Source organism: Pseudorca crassidens, chromosome 5 (genome assembly GCF_039906515.1).
Source record: "Pseudorca crassidens isolate mPseCra1 chromosome 5, mPseCra1.hap1, whole genome shotgun sequence".
In the NCBI taxonomy this organism is placed as follows: Eukaryota; Metazoa; Chordata; class Mammalia; order Artiodactyla; family Delphinidae; genus Pseudorca; species Pseudorca crassidens.
Genome location: NC_090300.1, coordinates 21,917,178 through 21,933,187, shown reverse-complemented (window position 1 = coordinate 21,933,187; position 16,010 = coordinate 21,917,178). Strand labels below are relative to the sequence as shown.

The window sequence follows — 16,010 nt, the reverse complement described above, 5'->3', positions numbered from 1 at the left end:
TACTTTCATTCTAACTTAAAAACAAAAAAATTATTTATTTATTTATTCATTCATTCATTTTGGCTGCGCCAGGTCTTAGTTGTGGCACGCGGGATCTTAGTTGTGGCGTGCGAACTCAGTTGTGGCATGCGTGCAGGATCTAGTTCCCTGACCAGGGATTGAACCCGGGCCCCTTGCATTGGGAGTGTGGAGTCTTACCCACTGGACCACCAGGGAATTCCCTCAGTCTAACTTTAAATTATTTACTTTGGGAAGGTAGATTATATTATTTTCAATATCTGAAGATTGAGCTAGTTAATTTACAGGTAGAAAATTGATGTTATGAGAACTGTCCCTTGAGAAGGGAAAGGATATAGGGATCAGAGTTGGAGCCAAGAGTGGCCCCTCGCTACCAACTTTGCTGCTGAAGAGTGGGAGATTTGTGAATAGCTGGCAGAAAAGGAAAGAAGTGAAATTGTAGCCATGGACTTCAGTAAAACTTATTCCTTTCTTCAGCTCTTATACTGTTGCTGCTAGCAGGAGTTCTAGCTGATAAAATAGTTACTCATCACCAAGTCCTGTCAGTTTTCTCTCTTGAATATTGAACACTTATTCTCCACTTTCCATTTCCACTGCCCTACCCTAATCCAAGTTTTGTATTGTTTTGTTTTTTTTGTGGCCGTGCTGTTCGGCTTGCAGGATCTTAGTTCCCTCCACCAGGGATGGATCCCAGGCCCCTGGCAGTGGACGCTTGGAGTCCTAACCACTGGACCACCAGGGAATTCCCAAAGTTTCTATTATCTCTTCTGTAGGACTACTGCAGACCATCTTGAGTAGTTTCTTCACATCTTACTGCCTTCTGGTTCACTGTCTACACTGTACCAAGTTGAGCTTTTCAAATTGCAAGTCTAGTTTTAAAAATCTGCCTAAAACTTTTTTGAAGTTTCCCAACATTCTTAGGCTGCAGTCCAACGTTGCCTAACTTAAGCCACAGGATCCTGCTTGGTCTGAGCCCTGTTTTCTTCTCCAGATCCACCTCCTTCCAGCCACGCAGGCCTCCTTTCCATTCCTGTGACGCTGTCATCTCTCTTGTCACGGAGTTTCTGTGACTGTTACTGTTCTCCTTGCTTGTTAACTGCTGTTCATCTTTCAGATCTCAGCACACAAATCACTTACTCAAGGATGCTTTCCCTAACCTTCCATTTTTAGATTAAAACTCCATATTATTCACTGTAGTAGCCTCTTATATCTTTCCTTTGTAGCACTAAATGCAGTTATAGATTTCCATATATTTGACTAATTATCTGATTAGTGAGGTCAGGGACAGGCTGATTTTCCTCCCTATTGTATTTGCAGTACTCAACATAAGGTTTTGGTGGTAGTTTTTTTTTCCTCCAGTAAGCATTTGCTGAATGAATGAATCATTTTATTTGGTTCAGCTTTAGAAGCCTCTAATTCAGTCATTTTAAAAAAGTATAATCTAGTTCTGTAGATGTTTCTGCTTATTTAATCTTAAACTTTGTTCCCACTTAATTTTTTAGAATATTACTATCATTGGGAGTTTAGTAAATGAATGTATCTCATCCTGCTTGTTCTCTTAGCTTGAGAAATTGTAAATATATTAATAATGTCATATTTTTTAAGAACTTTGAATGAATTTATACTATATTTTTATGTTATTATTTTACATAAAGCACACAGTATTTTAAAGTTTATATTTTGCTGATTGGGGCACAGATTCAGAGGTGGGGAGGATCTAAGATTCCACAATCAGATAGGAACTGAGGTCTACCTTTGAGTTCATGTCCTTTCTACTATAGTACAACTGCCTTTGGTGACAGTTACAATTTTGAGTTTTTAATGATAAAAGTTACTTGAGAGAGTAAGCTGATACAAAGAAGATTTAACTTAGACTCAGCTCCTAATTCTGTTTCCAACATCCATACATTTTGAAAATGAGATTAGAAAATAATGTGAAAACATAATACTAAGATCACTTTTTTCCATTTGAATGAAGGAATATAAGTATGAATGCTGTATCTCAATGCAAATGCATAGATTTCTTGTAAGACAGATAAAAGTGGATTTATTGAAGTAGTCTCCTTAGAGACTAAATGAATTTGCTCTATAGGAAAAGAAGTAAGAGGGATATTACCTGTCTTAGTTCAGGCTGCTATAACAAAGTACCACATACTGGGTAGCTTATAAACAACAGAAATTTATTTCTTACAGTTCTAGAGGCTGGAAGTCTGAGACCAGGGTGCCAGCATGGTCAGGTCTGGTGAGGACCCTCTTGTTCGTTGACTGCCAACTTATTGTATCCTCTGTGTTTTTCTTGTAAAGGTACTAAACCCATTCATGAGGACTCCACCTTTGTGATCTAATAACCCCCTAAAAGGCTCCACCTTCCAATCCCATCACATTGGGATTAGGGTTTCAACATGAGGATTTTTGTGGAGACACATTCAGTCCATTGCATTACCTATTTATTTCTCAGCGATTATATGATTTTTATGCAAGAGGAAGAAAAGTGTGCCCTTTTAATGCTGATGTTTGATAGTTCTATGAAATGTTTAATGATTTCATTAGTGTTTTGACTGAAAGCTTTTTTTTTTTTAAACATTTGTGATAACTGAGTATTTATTAACAAAGTAATGGTGGTTCTTTCCCTTTTTTTTCTTTAGTCCGAGGGTCAGAAGGACTATACATGGTGAATGGACCACCACATTTTACAGAAAGCACAGTGTTTCCAAGGTATGGTTTATTTTGTCGAGTAATGTTACAGAGAACTATACAATGCACTCTAAAGTATTTTTGTTGTTATATTCTGAACAAAAAAGAAAAAGAACAGATAAGCTAGTTTCTTGGGACATATTATATAATATTAACAGAAGATGGAAAGAATGAAAGAATACATATTCTCTATCAAGAAAAATGATCTTTAGATTTGAAAATAATAGCTTAAGCATGTTTAAAAGAAAAGGTGTAGGCAATAGTGTAATTCAGTTCATGCCTCTAGCTTAGAAGAATTTTATCTTAGGGACTGAGGAAAAACCAGTAAATGTGATAGCCAAACCACTGCCTATAATCTTCGATAAATTATAGAATGAAAAAGTATAAGAAATGAAATATACAAAAAATATATACATATAAATATATAGCTAGATAAATAGAGAGACATTTTTCCCAAAAAGAAATAATGGAAAGGTAAACCAAAAACTAACAAAAGTCATTATCTATAGGAGGAGAGAGAATTGCAAGATCCAGGGGACATGTCTGTAAATGAACTTTGGTATATATAGTTTTGACTTTGGACCACGTAATTGTTTTAAATTTAAAAAAATATTTAAATGGAAAATGGGAACAAGTGAACCTAGCTTTATATTAAGTTGGTGACATAACCATATGATGATGTACAATATTCTTAAATGCATTCAATAGTTTTATTATTAATAGAAAATTGATGTTATCCTTTTAAATCTATTGTAGGGTAAAACAAATAAATAATTATATTAATGTCATTAGGAACCAAAGTTTCAGCATAAGAGTGAAGTGGGGAGATAGACTTGCATGTATCAATATGAATTCATGATTTCTTTTCATAAAAACATTTGTATTTCGTAGTTCTGTCCACTCTAAAGGGCTAGAGCCAGTGATAACCTGGTAGCAGTAAATACATCACAGATTATGATTTCTAAATGCCATTCTTCACTAAAAGGAACCAGTTCCTTGGGGGAGTGGTCAACTCCAGGTATAGGACAAAAAATGTATGAGTTGAGCCATACATATCTTGTGCCAGAAAGCAAGGAAGTTATAAAAGGCTAATGGGGTTTTGCTAAACTGTCACAGGAGTCAACATGAAGGGGTGTATACCAACCTTAGATGGGACAATTTGAGCATTAAGAAGAATAATGACTCTAAGAATTAAGATGTGTTAAGTATATAAGTAGTCTGTAAAAAAATCCTCCTCCCTCCAAATCTTATTGGTCAGCATTAGAAATTGATGGGATCCTTGTTCATTACTTTGAAAATTGATAAAGAAAGAAAAAAATCAAGCATTTATGTTGCCTTTCCTGTACAAACTATTTTTCAGTAACCAAATTGTTGATGAGGAAAACTTCTTTATAGAACAGTAATAAATTTAAAAAGAATCATGGGATTAGATAATCACCATTTCATTATCCTAAAGAAGTCATGTATCAGTGGTTCTCAAACTTTTGCATGCATCACAGTCATCTGAAGAGCTTGTTAAAACACAGGATACTGTTCCCTCTTCAGATTTTCTGATTCATTAGATCTGGGGCAGGGGCCCAAGAATTAGAATTTTTAACAAGTTCCTAGGTAATGCTGACACTGCAAGTCTCGGGTCCACACTTTGAGAAGGACAGATCTACACAAATGATCATTAAAAGATGCTGTTAGATGAACTGTTGATAGGGAACTTTATAATCAGGCTGCCATCATCTGACTCTATTGACCATTGTTTTTTACTAGACTCAGTTCTCTAGAACCTTGTTACAGGAAGTATGGGCCCAAGATCAGCCATACTGGCATCACCTTGAGCCAGTGCAGAAATCAAACATCAGAACATCTCAGGCCCTTCGCAGCTTACTGAATCAAAATCTGTATTTTAACCAGCTCCTCAGTGATTTGTATGCACATTAATATTTGAAAAGCACCACTTTAGAAAATAAGAGTCTGTGTTAAAGCTTTTGTGCTGCGCTTCATTGGGGTGTGCAATCCCAAGGCAGCAGGAGTGAGGGGGAAAGGAAATGAGACAAGGAAGAAGTGAAAGCAAATACAGAGTGAGGTGCACTGAACTGACCACAGATTCACAAAATCCATCCAAGTTGCTTGGTCATGCAGAATTTCTCCAGAGAGGTTGTATAGAACCACTGTGCCTTAGAACAATCTGTTTTGAAGAGGATGGGTACGAAATTGGTCTGCAGCCAGAATCTTCTTTTGATCTGTTCGGGTTGAATCTGAGTGCCCGTGCTTCTCTTCCTGCTACTGCAATAGGCATAATGGAAGCCGTGCTGAAATGGGGCCTTCATTCTTGGAGAGTCTGAGACAACCAGTGGTGTTAGGAGATGAGGTGGCCAGGTCTCTTCGTTGAATAGCTGGTGCCTGGGAGCAGGAAGGATTAGGTGAGTCTGAGCAGGCGCATAATGAGTCCAGTACAATCTCAGCATCACTAAGAGCAGAACAAGGAGACATTATGTGTCTCCTGGTAAGTTGCAATAGGAACTATGCGGTACTTACCTTCTATGAAGATTTTTTAAAATCTGCTTCTAATCAGGCTTTTAGATGAATGGTCCTTGAATTTGGCTGCACATTAGAATGACTTGGGGAGCTTTTAAAAAACCGGATATCCAAATACTGGCTATTAAATGATAGTAAGGAATTATTGTTTATTTCATGAGTTAAAGTGGCATGGTGGTGGTTCTCTTTTTTAAAAATGCGCTCGTCAGTTAGAGATGCATACTGAAGTATAGAGTAAAATGATATGACATCTGGTTTTGCTTTAAAATATTCTGGCATTAAATATGAAAGTAGGGAGTAGATTAAAGAAAACTGACCATGAGTTAATAATTATTTAAGCTTGGTGATAAGTGTGTAGGGGGGTTATCATACTTTTGCTCTATTTTTGTGTATATTTGAAATTTTTCATTTAAAAGGTTGTTCCAGAAGGAAATAGACAAAATTTTCCAAATGCCAAAATTAAGAAAAGATTTGAAGTCTGGATACTATAGTCTAGGAAGCTTGCCTTCATTCTTAAACAGAATTCTAGAATGAGTTATTAAAAAGACAATTTATAATCATTACAATAAGGAGGTAATCATTGGAGTCAAAATGAGCTTGCTAAGAATAAATTGTTTCACGTTTATCTCATTTCCTTTCTGAGTAGAATTTCCAGACACATCAGAATAGAACTATAAACATGATTTTAGCAAAGTATGTGAGAAATGAGAAAGTCTTTTGGTTGAATGATGTTAGTGACAGAGTTGTCATTGGTTAAGAGCTGTGAAGTCAGCTGACTAATAAGTTGATTTAGTTTGAGGGAAGGACTATTGGTGAGCCACAGGAGCTTGTTAAAAGGTCATCCAATATTCTCATAATTAATTTAGATGATAGCTTAGAATTATGTTTTATAACTTATATTTTACTTAAATCTGTGAGGAATGACTAATGCTTTTAAAAGGGAAAATGAAGATATAAGTAGATATCAGTAGGCTGGAATAATAGACCAAAAGTTGGGTAAGATTTAAAAAGAATAATTGTAAAATTCTGCCTTAAGGTTCAGAAATAAGTTGCACAAGTATAGAATGGAGGACATCTTGGTCATAGCTATTTATGTAAGGGAGTGAGAAAAAAATGTTTTAGTAACTATACACTGAGGATAAGCTACCATTATTGTATGATTGCAGAAACACAAATGTCATCTTCAGATGAATTAATGCAAAGACAGTCTCCAGGACTTCCCTGGTGGCGCAGTGGTTAAGAATCCGCCTGCCAATGCAGGGGACACGGGTTCAAGCCCTGGTCCAGGAAGATCCCACATGCCACGGAGCAACTAAGCCCGTGCGCCACAACTACTGAGCCTGCACTCTAGAGCCCGCGAGCCACAACTACTGAAGCCCGTGTGCCTAGAGCCCGTGCTCCACAGTAAGAGAAGCCACTGCCATGAGAAGCCCGCGCACCGCAACCAAGAGTAGCCCCTACTTGCGGCAACTAGAGAAAGCCCGCACACATCAACGAACACCCAACGCAGCCAAAAGTATAAAATAAATAAAATAAATAAATTTATTTAAAACAACAACAACAGAAACAAAGACATTGTCCAGTTTAGAAGGGGTGTACTGGTCAGTTCTGTGTGTGTCGTTATTTGACAATTCAAATATTTGTTAGCCACAAAGTTCTGATCTAATGTTGTGACTACACATATGGACATCTACTGTACACACATGCACACATTTCTGTTTGGGTCTTCATTATCACTGGGAGGTGTACTCACAGTAGCCATCTCCAGTTGAGAAATACAGTACTTAAAATTTTGATCGTTTGATAGAAGGTTGCCAAGAAGTTCTAGTTCCACAGGTTAGTTTTTGTACAGAATCCTGCATCCATATTTTTTTAATGTGAAGATCCTCGTATCGTTGTTATACTTTCTGTCTCTGCACATGAGAAATTGGTGGAAGGTCTTTGTCCTTGAAATCCAGGGTCACCTCTTGGCCGCTTGAGGATATTTTATCCACCATTGTTTTGTTATGCAGGTAGTTTGGGAAATTCTTCACAAAACCTCCGTGTTGAAATCCTTCAGCTCTCTCAAGATAAGGGCTGACAGCTGGTAGCTTCCACATACACCTACATTTTTGGGTTTTCATACCAACTAGTTATTTACCCAAAAGGGCTCTATTTCTTACTTAACATTGGTCTGTTGGTATAAAATCAATTTCCAGCCTTACAGTGGTAGTTGGCACTGCATTTTAAGCGAGAAAGTATTTTTGGTAGACTAAAGCATTTTGGAATTATTTTCTAAAATTTATGTAAGTTCTTAGTCATTAAATTTGTGGTAAGATTGTGGATTTTTAATCAGATTTTTTAAAAAAGTATTAATGCTTATGAATTTAAGCTTTTTTTCTTATTATTTTCAGAGAATCTGGGAAAAATTGCAAAACCTGTACCTTTAGTAAGGATGGAACCTTGTTTGCCTGGGGCAACGGAGAAAAGTGAGTGTTCATTTATATAACATTTTATGTGTGTGTTGTGAATATAAAACATAATTGTTTTATGTGAATAACATGTATTTGGATGTCATTTATAAAGTCCATCTTTTAATGTGTTGGTGCTGTTAGGTATTATCTCCAATATAACATCCATAGAACATCTACAAAGTTGTTAGTTTCTATTTATGTGCCAGGACTTCTTTGAGTTCTCTAGTTACTTAGAATGAAAAAGTAACATATGGGGCTTCCCTGGTGGCACAGTGGTTGAGAGTCCGCCTGCCGATGCAGGGGACACAGGTTTGTGCCCCGGTCCGGGAAGATCCCACATGCCGCGGAGCATCTGGGCCCGTGAGCCATGGCCGCTGAGCCTGTGCGTCCGGAGCCTGTGCTCTGCAACAGGAGAGGCCACAACAGTGAGAGGCCGGCGTACAGCAAAAAAAAAAAGGGCAATTAATTTAATGCAGAAGAAGCTGAGAGGTTGTTTTAAATAATGCTCTAAGTGATTGGTTAGGGTTTCTTAAGTTCTGCACTAACATTTAGAGAATAACTCTCTTTGCTTGTTTATGGTAGATAACTTATATCTTTGCTGTTAACTTATTAACAATTGTCTATATTTATTACTGTTAGTTTTATTGTGTATAACAGCATGTCATCTAAATATAAGTTATTCAAAAGTATGTTTGGTATAGTCTGTATTACATAAAATAATCAGATTACAAAATTGGTCTTGCCAAAAAAAAAGTATTTTGGTTCAGTGTTCATAATTTCACTTAGAAAACCAATTCTTTTCAGTTTTCCATAGTCACTGTATTTCAGTTCACAGCAGGAAAATGCCTGAATATTTGTTGCTTGGTTTAAAGTTATTTTTGTTGTTTTTAGCCAGATATAATATCTTAGGTTTTTTAAAGGGGGAAAAATGATTGCATCCTTTTGAAAAGTATATTTTAAATGTTTCTTACACAGTGGTACTATATTCTGAGGTCTTTCAGCTATCAGGTCAGATTGGATTAACACATGATTTTTAAAAATGCTAAAATGATTGCGTTGAATTAGTTGATTCATTTCTATGACTGTAAGTAGCTGGCAGAATTAGCTTTTATAATTAAAAATGTTCATCAGTATTTTATTTTTTTTTTAAGTTATTGAATCCAACCAACAAACTACTACTCTCAAATTGTTAAGAATATAATTATATTGGGTCCTATTCACAGTGTTAACAGACAGTCTTACTCTCAGCCTCAAAGAAAGGACGTACTCTCAACTTTTCTTATTTCTTTAGGTGTAACCTATTGTGGGTATTTGGGGGTTTTTTTCCAATCCATATTTTATTATTTTTCTAATATTTATATATATATTTTTTTATTTGGTTGCGCTGAGTCTTAACTGTGGCATGGGAACTCTTAGTTGCGACATGCATGTGGGATCTAGTTCCCCACCAGGGATCGAGCCCAGGCCCCCTGCATTGGGAGTGCAGTCTTAACCACTGCGCCAGGGAAGTCCCTAAATCCATATTTTAGTTTACACTATTTGAGTAATGAGTTGATAGAAATTTACTGTCTGATGGAACGTATCATACATCTTTTCATTGCCTGTTATCTTTTTGAGGAATCCGTTATTCTACTAGCTTACAGTTTATTGAGTAAGTCTATTTTCACTTTGGCAATTATTATTAATTTTTTATATGTCATATCTCCACTTTGTTTTCTGTTGGATTCAACTCAATCCTCTTAATATGTCCCTACGTGTTGTGTCCATCTTTTTAATAGATTTTTTTATACCTGGTTCTAGCATTTATTTCCTTAAGGTGCTGCAGCCATAACAATACATATTGTTCCTGGGGCAAGAGAAACAGATATAGTGTATTGATTGTGGTCTTTGCTGGGTTCACGGTTAACTAAGTCAGAAGCTATAACTGTGATTTTTCCTTAAATGTGTGCTTATTAAATTAAAATAAACACCCTTCATTAAACTAAGAATAACTTTAAAGTTTATTAACAACAACAAAAAAGAAAGCTTCATGTAATTCTAAAATATGTAATTTACAGTAAGTTGTAAAGAATCTACAGTCATAAGTGTGTGTGTTTGTGTGTACGTTTCTGTGTTTAAATAATATATGGTAATTGTTTATTCTTACCAGTTGCCACTTATCCTAACCCAGCGTCCTCAAACTTGAGTTGAACAAAGTAACTTTAAGGAACTTCTGCAATGAGATGGAGTATCTTTTTTTTCTTTCTTTCTTTCTTTCAACCACAAGGACTACGTAAGAGCAAGTCAGGCCAAACAGGTTTCAGAGCATTACTCTGGCATTTATTAGGAGTATGCTCTTGGGCAAATCATCAGATCATTTCATTTTTCTAACCTTCAGTTTTACCATTTGTAAAATGGAGATGATAATACCTGTTTTATGAGATTGTTGTGAGGATTAAATGAGAAAATGTACATAAAGTGCTTAAACCAGAACATGGTTCATAGAAAGTGTCCCCAAAAGTGGAAACTGCTTTTTTTTTAACAATTATTGTCTTTTTTGTCATTGTACCACGATAATTCTTACAGTAATATCTTTTGTAGACTGCTTCTGAGATTTTTATAGACATCAAAAGTATCCTTGCTGATTTCCCTAGCCGCTGCAGTTTCCATTTACTCAAATTAAAAAATAGATACTTTTCATTTTCTCTTGGATTTGAAATTCGTCAGCCTGTCTGTAGATTTGTTCTGTGTTCGCTTAAAGGCCTGTTTTTTCCTTTTTGGTTGAAGGTGGTATCTGTTGTATCTTTGTGCAAATTCTATACTTCTTCCCAACACCAGCCTTAAATAGGGGCCTTTTGGTAAAATGTACACTCTTTTACGTTAAAGTGTTTATTGGATATTTTCTAGAACTAACTGAAAATTGATTTTTATGAGGAATGAACACTTTAGAGTGATCTGTACTTAAAAAGAAGTATGAATGTTTTGGATAGTGCTGGCTATTGTGAAACAGTGTTTCATTGCTGAAGTAATTTCTTTTGAAACCAGAATAAATGTTATCAATGTCACTAACAAGGGACAACTGCACTCCTTCGACCTTCCAAAGACAGTTTGCCTTGAGTTCTCGCCAAAAAACACTGTCCTGGCAACGTGGCAGCCTTACACTAGTAAGTATTTTCCAATTGTAAAAATATTCTGACAGGACCAACTCAGTGGGGAAAAAAAAGGAGGTTTATAACCTTATAGGAAAGTAATTAATATTTATGATAGTAAATAGTGTTTGAGAATATTTTTAATTGACAATGAATCTTGTATTCCCCAAATAGAATGTACTTTAAGTAATTTCAAGGTATAGTAAGTTAGTGAGAAGATCCATCATGAGATAGAGGAAAAGAAAAAAGCTCAAGGGAAAATTTGTAAAGTAAATAACCAATGGATAGAGAAGATCGCAAAAATTAAGAATAATGACCTTTAAAATAAAAATCGTTTTATATAATTATAAATGAAAGAGGAAGTACAGTAGACACAACATCTAAGAAATGTTTATGGTGTGACAAAGGTGGGAAATGGTGTGTCATTTTCTAACGCATTTAAAGATCTAATATACATTATATGAACATTTTATTGGCTTGGCCAACAGTTCGTTGGGTTTTTCCATAACATCTTACAGAAAAATCCAAATGAACTTTTTAGCCAACCCAATATATAGCTGTGCTTCATAGATCAGTGATAAAATATTGGGTCCCGGTATAGGGCTTATTTTAAGAAGCATTTTGTAATAATGTGGATATTGTTGAATAAATATATGATAGTAGCTCATTGTTGGGTTATGAACTTCCTGAGTTCGTTCTTCCAAGAGGCATGGACTCTAATGAATATTATTTTTCCAAGTAAGTAAAAGGGAAATTGAGAATCAGTTGAAGACTGTGAGTGGTTTTATATAACTTTTTTTCATGTGTGTGACTTACAGACACAGCTTTCGTGATAAGACAGTTTAATCTGTTTAACAGCAAGCTATGTCACACTTAATCTCTTAAGTATTCTTAAAAACTGTAGTAATTAACTCATTTCAGAAATAACAAAATTCTGCTCAGACAGCCGTCATATTGTCATAGCTTTAGGAATGGATGATTAAATCTATAATTAAAGCTAAAGGGGAAAGTTGATTTAAAGCAGCTCTTACCCGATCTTTATAATCTTGTTCAAATTTTTTCTAAGAATGAAATCTTTTTACTAGTGTTAGGAGACAATTACTGCAAAAATTTTTGTTTTTATGGCAGCTTCTAAAGATGATACAGCTGGGATACCTAACCTACAACTTTATGATGTGAAAACTGGGACGTGTTTGAAGTCTTTCATCCAGAAAAAAATGCAAAATTGGTAAATAAATGCTTTATAATACTAATTATTTTTAAATATTTTAAATATCTTTGTTGTATGTTATTTTTTTCTCTGGTATTGATTTAGAAAATAACTTCTCAGATCAAAATCTAGATCTTTAAGGATTTTGTATGTGAGAATGTAATAGAGTAAAAACTTGATCTTTTATTTAGTATTTGAATCAAAAGGAATAATATTTTTCTATTATATATGCTGACTAAAACTATTAGTAACTGACTTGACATCATATTTATAAGTATTTTTCCTTAAATAGTAAACAATATCATAAACTTTAACATGTTAACATATGATGTTACATTCTATTTAAAATTTTTTAATATTCTTTCTTTTCAATGTAGGTGTCCATCCTGGTCAGAAGATGAAACTCTTTGTGCCCGAAATGTTAACAATGAAGTTCACTTCTTTGAAAACAACAATTTTAGTATGGAAAGATTTATGAAATAATTTTATTATTTGCTATAAATATGTACAGTTTTTATTGCCTTATATGGTATCATAGGGTTCTCCTAAATACTGTTAATATATTAACAGTTGCTGTTATAGTAATTCATTTGAATAACTCCAAGTGTAATTGCTAGTAAAACTTTATAACGCAAACATTCTTTTATAATAAACTTTTACTATCTAATAATTACTATTAAGACATTTGAGTACCTCTTTCTGAGTTTAGTTGCTATTGAAATTCTGTGATACAAATTTTTAAAATATTTTGTTGTGTAGAATTTCAAATACAAAAGTAGACACCTAGTCCCATAGCCATCAGCCCATTGCCAAACCTTCTTCATCCATGCATCTGTCCACCTACCATCTCTTCTACTCTGCTAAAGAAAATTGTAGACATCGTATAATTTTACCTATAACTATTTCAGTATGTATTCTGAAGATTAGGGCTCTTAATATTTTTTTCAAACTTAGTCATAATACCATTATCACAGATTATAGAATATCTGGTCAGTGTTCAAATTTCTAATAATTGAAAATGTGATAATTTTTTTAAAACTCAGGATCCAAATAAGGTCCTTCACATTGCAATTGATTTATATATCTTTTAAGTTTCTTTAAGCTATAAGTTCCCTCTTCATTCTTTTTTCCCCCTTGCAATTTATTATTTAAGAAACAAAGTTACTTGTCTTATATATGCTCCCATATTTGAGTTTTGCTCTTGTATCCCATTCTGTAATTTAACATGTTCATCTGTTTCCTGTAAATAACTATTTGGATCCAGAGTTGATCAGCTTCAAGTTCTTTTTTGGGGAGCTGAGGGCAAGACTACATCATAAGGCCATGTTCAATTCTTTTATCAAGAAGCACATAATGTCTCATTGTCTTTAATTTTGTATGGTTAATTGGCGTTAATGTTCAATGCGTGGTTAAAAATTGGTGATACTATAGTTTCCCTCCTTCCCCTATCATTTATTAGCTGTACTACCTCTATAAGGAGAAATTCCCCTTTCTACTGTTTGGTTACCTAGTGGACCATTTATATGGGAAAGGCAAAATAAGTATTCTTCTCCTTTATCACTTTTAATAAAATGAGTTCTTTCTCTAGCAATCTCCATTGCAACCGATTAGTCCCCACCCCCAACCTAATGAACTATGGATTTAAACATGATGTGTTTCAATCCATTTTAATTACTATTCTTATTGATTCTCAAATTGTCCCATCATTGGTCAATTAGTCTTTAATGACTTTTTTGCTACATGGTAGGACAAATCATTCTAGGATTATCTGGTATATTTCTTGCTATACACCTAGAATCAGCCAATTCTCCAATATACTCTGCTCCCTTTTAGTGGAAAATGGTATTTAGAGACCACAGTCTGGGTGTAGAGGATTCTCATTGCTACTGTGTTGATTGATCATTGTTTCTAGGCCTTTTTTTTTTTTTTTTTTAATCTTATATCTGTATTGCCTTTTGCCAACACCAAGAATGTGTTTCTCTGGGATAACAGGGGTGATAGTTTGAGAATATCACATCCACATAATTATTCATTTGCTTTATTCTTCATTGACCACATAGCATTCTTAGAATAGCAATACCAATAGTAACACCTATAACATGATTACTGAAAAATAATTTAAAGAAGAAAGTTTTGCAGTTCCTTTTGTCCTTAGAATATTCCATTGGTGACTGAACACTTTTTAGTACAGTCACTGACTTACAATAGTTTGAGTTAAGATTTTTCAACTTCATGATGGTGTGAAAGTGCTATGTATTCAGTAGAAATTGTACTTTGAATTTCAATCTCTTCCTGGGCTAGCGCCATGTGGAATGGTACCCTCTCGTGATGCTGGGCAGCAGCAGTGAGCCACAGCTCCCAGTCAGCCACATGATCACAAGGGTCAACAATTGATACACTTAGAACTCTTTTGGACCTGTACAGACATTATGTTTTTCACTTTCAGTTGATTATTCAATAGATTACATGAGATAGTCAACACTTTATTATAAAATAGCCTTTGTGTTTAATGATTTTGCTCAACTGTAGACTAATATTAAGTGTTCTGAGCACTTAATATTTAAGGTAGTCTAAGTTAAGCTATGATGTTCAGTACATAAGGTTTATTAAATGCATTTTCAACTTATGATATTTTCAACTTACCATGGGTTTATCAGGACATAACCCCATCATAAGTCGAGAAAGTAGAATGGGAATTGGCAAATGTTCACATGTACAGAAGATGGCATGCAGGCTGATTTTGACACCATCTACACAGTCATTTAGCATTACCCTTCAATTTCCTGCTTTTGAGGCTTAATCCTTTCCCCACTAATTTGGGGTTAGCTTGCTCGCTTATCTTCCTTGCCTCTTTATGAGCATGCCAGAAGAAGGGGGCTGCCAGTTTAGCAGTTTGGTATGCTACTTTTGAATAGCTGTTGGTCTCTATATTTGAACAAAGAAAGAGTAATAGCTCTTGATCCCGTTAACTAGGAGAGTGTAGTGTTCATAACGTGGTTTCTTACTGCCTGGCACAGAGTAAGCACTCAACAAATATCAGCCATTGTTATAGTTACTATTGTTGATTATCACTGTTGTGGATCTGTTTATCACATTAGTTACAGAATTTTCATTTCCACGTTCTACAGTAGCAAGCTAGGGTCATCTGTACCATCAAATGGGCTCTAAGACTACTTTAGTTCAGAGATTTAAGAGAAGAGAACTGATATTTATTTAATACCTACTGTGTGCCTGGCACTGTACACTAGGAATTAGGTATGTAATCCCATTACTTGCCCAAGGTCACACAGTGACTGAGTAGGAATTCAAGCATAGGTCTGTCTCACTCACCCATGCTTTTTCCACTCTGTTACTCTGCCTCACCAACATGAGACTACAGTGAGCTGTTTTGTGTATAGTTACGTTAAGCTTTTATAATGCATTCAGAATTTGAGATACTTCTATTAGCTTCTCTCATTAATCTAATACCATTTACATTTTTTTAGATACATTTGCAAATAAGTTGCATTTGAAAAAAATTAATGATTTTGTGTTATCACCTGGACCCCAGCCGTACAAGGTAACTGCTAATGTTTTTGTTTGTTCATGTGGAATATTATGAGATTAAACCTTTTCCTAGTTTTTAGTGACTTTAAAAACATGTCCATCTTAGTTTATATGCTTCAAAAACTTTAAATCATTATTTATGTCTGTGTATCTTAGGTGGCTGTCTATGTTCCAGGAAGTAAGGGTGCACCTTCATTTGTTAGATTATATCAGTACCCCAACTTTGATGGACCTCATGCAGCTTTAGCCAATAAAAGTTTCTTTAAGGCTGATAAGGTTACAATGCTATGGAATAAAAAAGGTATGATAAATATATTTTATCTCCCATTTTGTTTATCAAGCATTAATTTAGACTTATATTCCTATGTATATAGAAAAAGAAAAGAGTATCAGTGCTTATTCAGTGAAAATTTACATGTGCTTTGTTACAAT

General features: G+C 34.8%; 1 protein-coding gene across 5 annotated transcripts in view; it reads left to right on the top strand.

Annotated features, from left to right (window-relative positions):
• EIF2A (eukaryotic translation initiation factor 2A) overlaps nucleotides 1-16,010 on the top strand; it is a 37,813-nt gene that overhangs the window by 7,117 nt on the left and 14,686 nt on the right. For 2 of the 5 annotated variants that reach the window (XR_010943443.1, XM_067737507.1), the window contains exons 2-8: nucleotides 2,664-2,733; nucleotides 7,635-7,709; nucleotides 10,719-10,837; nucleotides 11,951-12,050; nucleotides 12,410-12,492; nucleotides 15,518-15,591; nucleotides 15,735-15,879. Coding sequence is in view for 4 of the 5 variants with exons in the window: in XM_067737507.1 (XP_067593608.1) it covers nucleotides 2,664-2,733; nucleotides 7,635-7,709; nucleotides 10,719-10,837; nucleotides 11,951-12,050; nucleotides 12,410-12,492; nucleotides 15,518-15,591; nucleotides 15,735-15,879 (666 nt within the window). In the remaining variant the exon portion in view is untranslated. Of the gene's footprint in view, nucleotides 1-2,205; nucleotides 2,323-2,663; nucleotides 2,734-7,634; nucleotides 7,710-10,718; nucleotides 10,838-11,950; nucleotides 12,051-12,409; nucleotides 12,493-15,517; nucleotides 15,592-15,734; nucleotides 15,880-16,010 lie in introns of those variants that run through there. The other 3 variants (XM_067737508.1, XM_067737509.1, XM_067737510.1) reach the window with 3 other exon arrangements.